General features: G+C 38.7%; 2 protein-coding genes across 10 annotated transcripts in view; one reads left to right on the forward strand and one right to left on the reverse strand.

Annotated features, from left to right (window-relative positions):
- GALK2 (galactokinase 2) overlaps positions 1 to 12,665 on the forward strand; it is a 224,419-nt gene that overhangs the window by 167,459 nt on the left and 44,295 nt on the right. For 3 of the 7 annotated variants that reach the window (XM_010356622.2, XM_010356623.2, XM_010356620.2), the window contains exons 9-10: positions 2,392 to 2,593; positions 10,217 to 10,785. In XM_010356622.2, the coding sequence (XP_010354924.1) occupies positions 2,392 to 2,593; positions 10,217 to 10,424 (410 nt within the window). In that variant the 3' untranslated portion in view covers positions 10,425 to 10,785. Of the gene's footprint in view, positions 1 to 2,391; positions 2,594 to 10,216; positions 11,211 to 12,665 lie in introns of those variants that run through there. The other 4 variants (XM_030931651.1, XM_030931648.1, XM_030931650.1 and 1 more) reach the window with 2 other exon arrangements.
- Positions 10,658 to 12,665, reverse strand: part of FAM227B (family with sequence similarity 227 member B) — a 307,689-nt gene continuing 305,681 nt past the window's right edge. For 2 of the 3 annotated variants that reach the window (XM_030931652.1, XM_030931653.1), the window contains exon 14: positions 10,658 to 10,921. Coding sequence is in view for 1 of the 3 variants with exons in the window: in XM_010356628.2 (XP_010354930.1) it covers positions 10,823 to 10,921 (99 nt within the window). In the remaining 2 variants the exon portion in view is untranslated. The remainder of the gene's footprint in view (positions 10,922 to 12,665) is intronic. The other variant, XM_010356628.2, reaches the window with a different exon arrangement.

Consider the following 12,665-nt stretch of genomic DNA (forward strand, 5'->3'; position numbering starts at 1 on the left):
GTAGCAATTTGTGTATAGCTAGTTGTCACAGAGCTGTTAAGAAATTACAGACTTTTTGATGTGAACAGACACTTCTCAAAAGAAGATATTTAGGTGGCCAACAAACATGTGAAAAAAAAGCTCATCATCACTGGTCATTAAAGAAATGCAAATCAAAACCACAATGAGATACCATCTCACACCAGTTAGAATGGCAATTATTAAAAAGTCAGGAAGCAACAGATGCTCGAGAGGATGTGGAGAAATAGGAACACTTTTACACTGTTGTTGGGAGTGTAAATTAGTTCAACCATTGTGGAAGACAGTGTGGCAACTCCTCAAGGATCTTGAACTAGAAATACCATTTGACCCAGCCATCCCATTACTGGGTATATACCCAAAGGACTATACATCATTCTACTATAAAGACACATGCACACATATGTTTATTGCGGCACTATTCACAATAGCAAAGACTTGGAACCAATCCATATGTCCATTAATGATAGATTGGATAAAGAAAATATGGCACATATACACCATGGAATACTATGCAGCCATAAAAAAGGATGAGTTCATGTCCTTTACAGGGATGTGGATGAAGCTGGAAACTATCATTCTCAGCAAACTATCACAGGAACAGAAAACCAAACACCACATGTTCTCACTCATAAGTGGGAGTTGAACAATGGACACATGGACACAGGGAAGGGAACATCACACACTGGGGCCTGTCAGTGGTTGGGAGGTAAGGGAGGGATAGCATTAGGAGAAATACCTAATAGAGATGATGAGTTGACGGGTGCAGCAAACCATCATGGCATGCGTATATCTATGTAACAAACCTGCATGTTCTGCACATGTATCCCAGAATTTAAAGTAAAATTAAAAAAATAAATAAGTTATAAACTTCTTGATTTTCAGCCCTGTCTCTTTCCCCTAGGCCTGTGAATTTTCATAAATATTCCAAAATTTTCCCAGACTCACCACACTAGCTAAGCCACTGTTCAATATGGGTGAAAATGGTAAGGAAGTCTAAGTTGTTATTCACAGGAATGTGTAAGCATTATAGACATAGCCATTGCAATAGGGCCATATTTCTGTAGCTGAAATTACAGAGTCATTGTGGGTAATCTGGAAAAAGTACCCATAATGGACCACAGAGATAACTACTATTAACATTTTGGTGCTTTCCTATCAGTTTTTAAAATTAAAATGTACATAAATAATGTATGTGTGTATGGAAAATTAGTAGCAGTTGTACATATAGTTTTGCAGGTTGTTTTTTCACTTAATAATGAATAATTTCCTATATATCAAATTGCCTTAGAATCTGAGTCTTGATAGCAGTAATATTTCAAAAAATGAATATAGCATCATTTTTTAAAGTCCTCTGTTACTAGATACTTGAGTTCTTTCTTCTATGATAAATAATGCTGCAGTGTATATATATACACACATACACACATATATATAGGTATATATATATTATATGTCCCATATAAATAATTGTGTTTATCTGGGATATATATTATTTTTATTAAAAAATTGCCACTGTTAAGAATTTCCAGGGGTCCTTTCTACTGGGGCAGAGTGGAAAGAACATGGCTCTAGGGTCAGGCATCCCTGATCTGTTTAGCTTCCGCCACGTTCTGCATGTGTGACCTTAAGCATGTCAGTTCACTCTATTGAGCCTCCTCCTCTCTGTTAACAGGGATCATACTGTACATCCCTCAGTGCTGTGATGAGAACTATACAAGGTAGTACTTTTTTTTTCGAGATGGAGTCTTGCTCTGTCACCCAGGTTGGAGTGCAATGGCGTGATCTCAGCTTACTGCAACCTCTGCCTCCCAGGTTCAAGCAATTCTCCTGCCTCAGCCTCCCAAATAGCTGAGATTACAGGCACCCACCACCATGCCCAGGTAATTTTTGTATTTTTAGTAGAGACGGGTTTTCACCGTGTTGGTCAGGCTGGTCTTGAACTCCCGACCGCAGGTGATCCACCCGCCTCGGCCTCCCAAAGTGCTGGGTTTACAGATGTGAGCTACTGCACCCGGCCTACACAAAGTAGTACTTTCAAAGTGTCTGGCATGTAGGGTGTACTCAATACATGTTACGTCTCTCTTCATTTGGGATGGATTAGATTGCACATAAGTGTATGCACATGTGTGTTGAGTGAAGTGAAGGAAATATCGTTACAAGATTTTATTCAGTATCAAGAAAAAAGTAAAACTGACTTGCAAATAGACACATTTCAATGGAAAGAATCCTTTCAGTGAAAGAGAGACCTATTACAGTTTAAGATATTGATAATGAAAACAGAAATGAAAGTCTTCAAAAGTGTATTTTTCTTTATACTTGGTTGTCCAGTAACTATTCCCAACCTCCCTCCCCATCTCCTTCCTTCGTCAGTGCTCATCTTCAAACTCTATCAGCGGGCAAAGCATGTGTACAGCGAGGCTGCGCGAGTGCTCCAGTTTAAGAAGATATGTGAAGAAGCACCTGAAAACATGGTCCAGCTGCTGGGAGAGCTGATGAACCAGAGCCACATGAGCTGCCAGGACATGTATGAATGCAGCTGCCCTGAGCTGGACCAGCTGGTGGACATCTGTCGGTGAGGCAGCCTGGTGGGGGCCAAGGGATGCCATCAAATAATATTGTTTAAATAAATGGAAAAAGATGCAACATTTCGTAATCTGTGGGAATGAAGATTGTTCCCCACTTCCTATATGAGGGGTCTCCGATGATATAGAGCTAAACTTGTTCCCTTCTAAATGCCTGTAGGATGAAAGATTTGATACCTGGCTCCATGATTTTATGGGGCTCTGGGTTTGGAGTCAGTTTGGAGTCAGCTCTTTACATCATGGGAAAGACCTTTCCATCTTTGGATGATTAGGCCTTTCAGGATGGTAACTTTGCTCAGAGCTGGGCCCTGTTAACTTTCTCATGATATGTTTTATTATACTGCTGCTCTGCCAGAAACTCCTGTCCAGTGTCCTAGTTAAGTTTAGTAGTTCTACTCAGAAGAAGGGAGAAAACTGACAGAGGATCTCAAGCTTGATGGGAGTGTGTGGGGAGACTGCTGAAGGAATCACCCAGAAAGCCAGCATTTCCTGCTTTCCAGGTTTAGTTTAGGCATTTTGAGGAAATAAGGGCTGAAGAAAGCCCAGGTGATACATGGTTAATTGAGGCAGAAATGTAAAGAGGACAACTCTTTCACAAAGCCTAAACACAGCTTCCCTAAAATTGTGAAAGAATGGGGATAATAGAGTTAGTCGTCTTACCCAGGAAGGAGCTCAGTGACCTGGGGAGAACTGAAACTGGGAGAGCTCTCAAACGCTAGATGTTACTTCACTGTGAGAACACAAGGCCACACTACAATTAGTAACAGAAATGTAATTAACCACTTGGCACTTGTGGCTTGCCTCAGTCATTGCCACACTCCCAGCCTGAGAAGTTTAAACCAAGTAACTCCAGTGATCACAAATGGCCTGGGTAACCCAACTTGTCAAAACACTTGAACACAGCATTGATGAAGATCACTCTGCCGACATGCTTGCTCACTGATGGCCAAAAGCCTTCCCCAGCTTGTTTCATTTTAAGTACTCTTTTCTGAAAATATCAAGGGCCTACTATATGGAAGGGACAAATATTGTTCAGTTCTGGAAATAAGAGGAAGTGGAATTATTTGTGCAGAGATCAGGAAGAACTGTCTTTGCCTGGAAGGAAGTGGGATGGTTTGAATCCCACCTGAAAAACTGTGGAAGGGCATTTGCCAGCTTCCGGGAATTCTCAAATGAACTTTCTCTTCCTAAAGTGGTCAACCTGTACTTGTTCTCATGGAGCTTACATTCTTGTGGCGAAAGAGAGAAATGACCATTAAAAATAATTTGAATGGTAGTGATAAGTGCTATGGAAAAAAGTGAGAAGGAGTCGAGACTACAGGGTTAGGTGGGTACTCTTTCTATGGAGTGGTTGAAGAAGGTCACTCTGAGGAAGAGATATTTGAGCAGAGACCTGAAAGAGGTGAATAAATGAGAACAGCAAGTGCACAGGCCCTGAGGTGGATACTTGGCTGTCAGGTGTGAGGCTGAGCAAGCTCAGCATGGCAGAGGGCCAGGAAGGAAGGAGAGGTAGTAGATGAAGTAAGGGAGGAAGTGGGCAGCCATACCACATAGGCTGTGTAGGCCATTGGAAGGCTTCTAGCTTTGAGAAGAGAAAGGGGGCAATGGAAATGCTAGGCAATTCTATGCCAAATATGCCTGGAAGGAAGACTTTTTTGCTGTGTGGGTAAAAGAAAGAAATCAAGACGACTGGTGGGTTTTTGCCCTGAGAAACTTTCCTTGTGCCTCTAAAAGCCACATTTTTGAAAAGCACTCTTCACCATTGTGGGTTAGAGTTATCTTAGAGTACCATCAAATATTAGATCAGGAAGGGGTCTTAGAGATCCAAGAAGGCACTAAGAGATTAAATAATTTGAGTAAGTTTCACATAATGAGTTCATTGGAAAGCCTGGCTCCCAATCCAGTGATTTTGCCACACCTGCCTCTCCCCTTGGGTTATACTGAGATGTGATTACACTCAAATGTCGGTCATATATATGTGTGTGTATGTGTGTGTTTGTAACCTATTTTCATCTCCTAGCTTTGAAGCTTTATGATGGAGGCCTTTGTTGTCATAGTCTTCAGCCTTTGAACATTAAGCAAAGTCGTGTTGAGCAGGAACGTAATGTGTAGAGTAGGATGAAAAGTGGGCTGGAAGTTAGGAAGGTTGGATTCTGGCTCTCTTTTTATTCTGTGCTCTGTGAGTTGGAACTGTTGCTTCACTTTGTGATCTTCATTGGCTTTTTCTGTTCTAGCAGTCTATAGATCTATACATTTAAAAAATATGGCTCTAGTGGAAAAGTTTATGGCTATGTCTTACGGGGGTTTGGAAGAGTACCTCTTATTTATCTTTTCATTTTATTTGTTTTTGGAAAATCCTTTCTTAATGGCAGCTAAAGTGTTTCATTTTCATTTGCTGTATTAATTTTCTGAGAAAAATTCAGCTCTGTGAAAAACTTAGGAGCTCCATCACTTTTTCATGATTGTTTTGTTTGGACAACTGCTAAGTATCAAAGTTATTTTCTACTTATTCCATAACCATAAAGGGTTCAACTTTTCCATATTGAAAGATTATCTTCTGGCTTGTTGAAGATATTGGCCAGAATAGTTGTCTGGTCCTTAAAGCTTCTTAGATAATTAATTTTTTCTTTTCTGTCACTGTGACCAGCAGATAATATTCTTCAAATGTTTCAGTTGGTTGCAATTTACTGAAAGGTCCTAAGTGGCAGAGCAACCTCAGAGGAGGATAGCCCCAGGGGAGTTAAGCTGATGCAGACATTGATGTCATTCCCTCCTTCAGTCAATACATATTTTCACATGGGTATCTGTGTACCATGGGAAATTGCAGTCTACTGTCCACTTTCAAAAGCTGTGACTTTCTCTTGTAAAGATGTCTGAGAAGCAATGAGGGAAGAAGGAGGGGTCCAGAAGAATGCAGAAATTAGTAGGAGTAAGATAAAGGTTGGATAAAGGATGGTTAAAAAGGATGGGGAAGACAGACGGTGGAAGAGTAGCAGGTAGTAACATGGGGAAAAGTTCAAATAAATGAACAGTGGAGCTACTCATAAGCCCTAGTTCTTTCTGAAACCGTGCGACTGTCTCACTGGGTCAGGCAGAAAAGGTGTTGGACATACTGGAAAGGGTCCTGGCAAGGCCTGGTGTGAGCCACTGGTGCCACAGACACAACCTCTGGCAAAGTACTGCCTTATTTAAAAACCACCACCACCCCCACAATTCCCAGCCACCATTAAAAATGTTAACATCAGTAGGGAAGGTATGACTAAGACTGTGCAGCCTGAGCAGGTTGCTTATCTTCCCCAAATGAGGGAAGAGTAGGGAAGCTGAAATGGGTTCAAGGAGGAGCACTGCCAAAAATAATCTTTACATCACCCTCCCTGGTTCATTTATGGCACTTCAAAATTCCTTTAGTGTTTCCGAAGGGTTTCTTGGAAACTATTTGTATGAAAAGACAACTAATTGAATGAGTGGATTAAGGACTTGAATACCTAGAATACCTAAGGTGCTATACACAAGCAGAAAATCTTAGAGTGATCTGAGCTAGACTGAATTAAAAAGGCATCTCCTAGTTAGCATATAGGACAATGTATAGAACAACTTTGTGACCCAAGTGGGAAGAAGGGGAGTTGGGAAAGAGCACCATTGCTAGCTCTCTTTTTTGGTTGAACCTTTTCCTGCTCTTCAAGAGAAAATCAGTTTAGAATGTAAAGAAAGGAGCAGGGAGGAGGAAGGAAACTATACTTAAAGAGTGGGGCTTTTTAAAAAATTAAATTAATGTTAGAACTTAAATTATATGAAACAAAGTATAATAATGAAGGAAAAAGATAATGTTTGCTGAATTATAAAATATCTTTTGTAACCAAACAAAATGTTAACAGAAAGAAATGACTAAATTTTAAGTAGAATTTACTGGAGAACACAAAACAGTTTTGAAACCAAGTCAGTTATATGTGAGACAGCTCATTCACTATTGGTTCCCTGGTTTTACTTAAGACAAAATAGTTAATGTCTTTTATTTTCATTTTGACACTTGTTGAAATTAGAGAAGATTAATTGCTGCATTATTGCCCAAGCTATTAAGGGAGATGAATGACAAATTTTAGTGGATCAACTATGATTACAAAAGTTAATTTACTTTGTCTTCCTCAGAAGTCTTTCTGCAACGGATTCCATGGTAAGGCTGCTCAGCCTCTCGCACCCATTCTTTGACAAGGTCATAGTGGGGAAGAATGAAGTGCAAATCCATTGTTGCATGCTCTTTCTCCATGACCTTAAGTGCTAATCTGCATACCCTGTCAAAAAAAAAAAAAAAAAAAAAAAAAAAAAAGAGGGAACCAGCCATTTCAACTCCCCTTAGGGCTTCACTTCTCTTTGGGCCTCTTTGACTTATGAATATATATGCCATTTGCAGGACCCAAACCCACTGCTCTTCAATAGCCTTTAAGTAGCTTACATTTCTGAAGTAGACTTGCGGGCATATTTTCTTATCCTTTCTCATTTGAACACTGAAGGCTGTGGTTTCTTGACTCTAAAGCAATTTGAAGGTACAGTGTCTAGCCTGGCTGTAAAAATCATAGAAACTGCTAGAAGGTCCCTTACCTGTGATTCTTGCCATTTCCCAGAGAACAGAAGCTAGAAGTCTTCCCAAGTAAAAAATACACTGCTGACTGCTTATATTACATATAATTTTTTTAATATTTTAAGGGAAATATTGTAGTCCAGCAGCCATTTATTAGAACCTATTAAATTCCTAGAATTGTGCTGGGCTAGGTTCAGAGAGATAGATGTGACCTGTTCCTAAATTCAAGATTTCCTGAAATAATTTATTTCATATCAATTTGTATCATATGTATTTACTTATTTAGAAAGAAATGACACAGAATTTAAATACGAGGCATAATTTCTTACCTTCCGTCTTTCTCAAGTGTGTAGTGCAGTTGGGTCTCTCTGGATCTCCTCCCCACCCTCTCCATTGCTCTGTATCTTGCAACTTAGCACTTTATGGTCGAATTAGTTCACTTAAAAGTAGGAAATTTGACTTTGGCTATTTTGGGTGCCTGGACAGTTAATTCTGTGAATACACAAGGATCAAAGAGAACATTCCTCATAATCTCCATCCCTCGTCTGCCCTAGCCTTTGCCATCATGCTTTATAAAGCAGAGGCTGCCTCTGTTGCTTTAATAAACCCTTCCACATTATTCCCAATCATGCTTTATAAAGCAGAGGCTGCCTTTGTTGCTTTAACAAACCCTTCCACATTATTCCCAATCCAGTCATCACAGTGATCAAAGTGGGATCTGAGAGATTTTAGGGTTTTGGGTTCTGTAATTCTTGTATTGCCTCTCTGATATGCAATAGCTCGGAAGATAAATCTTTCATGTTTTCTTGTTCTTCCAGAAAAAGGCGCAAACATGAAAAGTTCACTAAACACCCTTGGTTCACTTACTTTTCTTTCTTTATTTAAAGTGTATAGTGGTCTCCTAACTTTTGGTCTTAGAATTTCTATGGCATATGCCAAAGGGCCTATTAAGTACCAGCAGGGAACACTGCAGACAGACCTTTCTGCCTTTGTAAGTGTATATAGCTTGGCAGGCTGCTGACCAGCTGCTGGGGCAGCCCTGACTTGTGATCAGATATGCCACTGACTCGGGGGCAGAAGGCTATTTATAATAGCACTTACCATTCTTGATTTGGGAAATTTGAGCCCTAGTGATTTCAGACCATGTGATGGATGCAGTTGAGTCCATTTTCATCTGTAGCAGGCAGGGTGGTGACAGAGCAGCTCTGGAGACTCAGTAGTGAATATCTTGACCTACAAAGACTTCCAGCTTCTGCTCCCTGGAAACTGGTAAAAGTCTCAGGAAAATAGACCTCGGGCCCAATTCCTATAGGTTTTACAGCCAGATTAAAAACAATACTCTCAGTTTGCTTTGGGTTCAATTTTGAAAAACCACAACTTCCAAAAATTGTTCAAATGAGAAAGTATAATAAAATATGCCTTTTAGAAGTTGGACTGAAGACCCTTAAAGACTTGATAACTTGAATGCAGCAAAATGGCATATTTTGCATCTTAGAAAATCAAATAAGAAGGCACAGTGTTCTTCTTTAGACCATGTCATGGCTGGCTTTAATGCCCATATTTTAGGGTCTTCCAGAGACACTTGAGTGACACCTCAGTTTTCCACAGTAAGAGTCTGATGTGACTGCATATGGCAACCATTTTTTTAAATCCAACAAACTGCAAACAGGCTCTTTGCCAACCTAGGAATTTAGAATAATCCAAGGATCCCAAGGTCAGAGAAATTTTTTAGCCTGGATGATGGGATTTCAGGCTTAGTTCAGCTACTGGGCCATAAGCTGAATGTTTAAGGGATAGGAGGAGATCAGTGATATTTATTTGTTTGTAAGCATTTTTTTCTTTCTTAAATACGTATTTTCATTTGAAAAGCATATTTTAATATATATAATAAAGCAGGTGATAAAAAGAAATCAACTGAGAAGAATCATTGATGGTAAAATCAATTACTGACATGCAGTAATTCTGATGTTCTAGGGTAGAGGTAGTATTCTATTGATACGTCCAGGAAGTAAAGTATCTCATTTAGATTGAAAAAAAGAGACAAAATTGTACTAAATTAATCAGAGAGCCTTTAATCCACTAATAATTTGGAGTGGATTTTATTAAGAAGAATTAATTATAAGTACATGTTAACTTTCTTGTCAGGATAAACTGCATCTTTTAAAGCTAAGTGATCTGTGTACATTGTGATAGGGCCTTTCACTTTGGTTAAAATCTTACGTTTGAAACTGTGCCTGGTTTACAGTAACTAAAATTAACTCTTGCTGTGTGGTCCTTTATATAGTTGTTGCCATCCCAATCAGATACATCTCATCTGATGTCAAATTCTGAGTCCAGTAATCAGACCAGCTCTAGAAGGCACAGGGAAGGTGGTGTGGAACTCTAGGGACTGCCATCCTCTTTGTGGAAAGGTTTGCTTAATTTTCCATTAGAGAGTCAACCAATCACCCACCCAACCTGGAGTTCAACAACAAGCTTTTTGTTGATAAGTTTATTCAGTGAACTAGGCTATCTGTTCTAGGGGACTGATTCTTCTTTGTGAAATAGCCCGGACTTAAGAATGCAGCTGAAATAGCCACTGGGGAAAACTTGTATAAGACTGTACATTTTAAATTTTGATTTGCCCTCATTTGGAGTGACTTTCTGATTCAGGGTTGCCTACATTTCTTTTACCATTGCCTGTTTTATTTTAACACCTCCTTCCTGATTTACCTGTAAGCTTGCTATACAACTCTTCAAGTGGCTGCTTTATGGAATCAATATTACAGTGGGTTATTGCCAGTCATGAAATGGGAGGAGTACTGTTGACTTACTACTTGGAGTCAAAACCAGGGACTAGATTTAGATACAATGAAAAAATTCCAAATCACTCTCTGAAACAGTATAAATGTCTTAATGTCCTAAAACGTTTGATGACACCTAAAAACCCCTCATGTATTTTCTTCTTAGAACTTAGGCTATGTGTTCTACAAACATCAAGCAAATCACTTGCATTTTCATTTATAGGTTCTAATTTTTTTTTTTCTCATTGTTTTAGGAAGTTTGGGGCTCAAGGGTCACGACTTACTGGAGCAGGATGGGGAGGCTGCACAGTATCAATAGTACCTGCGGACAAGCTGCCCAGCTTCCTAGCAAATGTGCACAAAGCTTATTACCAGAGGAGTGATGGAAGCTTAGCACCAGAGAAGCAGAGTTTGTTTGCTACCAAACCTGGAGGCGGGGCTTTGGTTTTCCTTGAGGCCTGAAAAAATGTAAAAAATCTCAGAGAAACTATTTAGGACACTTAGGAATTGGCAGGACTTTCTATGCCACAGTAAATTAATCTTCTTTCTGTTTTGTATTATGATGAATGGTTGCTATTATATCAAGATATATTTTCAAAGAAATGATTGAAAGCTCTCTATGCTTCACAATGATTATTTTTCCATCTTAAAATATGGTTTTACTATTAAGAGTCAAGATCATGCTTGGACAGATCTTTTAAGAATAATTTACTGAGATTTATTCATTTGAAGATTTTAAAGATGAATGGTAAAACACACTCTTAAACTGATTACACTTGAATTAAATATATTGTTACAATTAAACTGATACCATTGAATTGTATGCATTATTCTTGAATAGAGTTCATTTCCGGTTTCTCTTAGTACTCTTCTTCCTCAAAGTTGTAGTTCTCTGTTGATGATGATGATGACGACGACAGTGATGCCACACATTCTCTCTCAATTTCAGCTTCAGAACGCTATAAAAAATACATGATTAAAGTTTCACAGATTTTCTTGGACATTGTATAATGGAATGTGAGATTTCTCCATTTATCAAGAGAGTAAGGATTTTTTTTTTCTGACAAAAGGAGGATATGGGAAGAAAATTCAGACTCATTTGAATATTTTTAAACCATGTGATATCATTTAAATAACCACTTTCAATTCTTTTGGCCCTGAGCTATCACCATTACTTAACAGAAAAACTTAGATAAAAAACACTTTAAGTCTCTTCTATTCACATTGAAATAAAGAATTATCTAGATGATAATTCAGATAATTCAGTTTGTTCATAGAACTTACCTTCTTATCACTCTTTTTCTACTACTTTTTCTCAAATACCTCTCTAATTCAAGAGGCACTTCCAAGAAATCCCACACATTCCTTATATCCCTTTTTTGTTTATCTAGCAAAGCTTGTTTGTATATACGCACCCCAGTATAAAGCAGGTATGCAGGTATGTGGGTGAAAGTGACTATGAAAAGACTTAATGAATTCTGGGATTTGTAATGGTATTGATGGGTACCTCTGTATGTATATCAAGAGTGGGCAGAAATGTTTGGCTAGTGATGGCAAATGACTGGCTTTCTCTCGTGGATGGACTATAGGAAGCACTTTCTGAGTTACGTAATGATTTGGACCAAAAAGTATTTTGCTGAAATACTCAGGTAACTGAGATAGCAATGGTTTTATGGCATGAATTATCCAGAAATATCACAATTACTTATGATTCTGTGATTTCATTAGCTCATAATGTTTAACTCACAGATTGGGCATCACCCTCTAGAATTTCAGTTTAAGGGAGGCCTGCGCAAAGCTGGTTTTATTTCTTAAAGGATAACAGTCATACATAGAATACTAGGAAAGCTGATATTCTATTTTAAAATAAACTTCTGATGCATTTTCATTCTTAGCAGAAAGGTAAATGCTTGAGAAAGCTTGAGTCAAATTTGTTAAAAGAATTTTGAGTTCTATAAACCCAAAAATCCAAAACCTGAATTTATTTAAATTTATAATCCTTTATTTTTTAATACTGTGCCATTTTCCACAAAGGATTTGTGGTTGGTATATAATTCTTTAAAGATACTTGGATCAGTGTAACAAAATAAAAAAGGCGCCTGTCATTGCTTTGCTGTTCCATTTAAAATTTTCACTAGGTGATTTCTTCTTCACAAAAGGTGAGTAAAAATTTCCAATGTGCACTCTTCTTTGGGGGACACACATGGTCATCTAAGCGAGGGATCTATTCTATATGTGTTTTGATTTCTCTCTTGAAAAAAAGAACTATGTTTCAGTCTTACCATCACTATGTGGTATTCTAGACATTATGAGAGATGCTAAACTTACCTGGAAGGGATAGGGCCGGGGCCATTAGAAGAAAGATCATGCAGTAAATGGAATTTGAGGATGGCCCTAAAGGATGAGTAGAGTTTAAAAGCTGTGGAGTGCACACTGCAGATGAGCAAAGCCTATGGGTACAGACCGACATGGTGCATGTAGGAGGCTCAGTGAGAGTGAAGGGTTTGCTTTGGTATGTAGTGAAGAATAAGATTGACTTCACTGGCTGGAGTTAGCTTTTGAAGAGTCAAATCCAGGCAACATTTAGATCAGGGGTTATAGCCCAGCAGCCCACGGGCCACATCTGGTCTGCAGATGTATATAGTTTGACCCAAAGAATGATAAAAACTTGGGCTCCAAATCAGGAGATTGTACAAGCAGTAT

This window comes from Rhinopithecus roxellana, chromosome 5, assembly GCF_007565055.1.
Source record: "Rhinopithecus roxellana isolate Shanxi Qingling chromosome 5, ASM756505v1, whole genome shotgun sequence".
Classification (NCBI taxonomy): Eukaryota; Metazoa; Chordata; class Mammalia; order Primates; family Cercopithecidae; genus Rhinopithecus; species Rhinopithecus roxellana.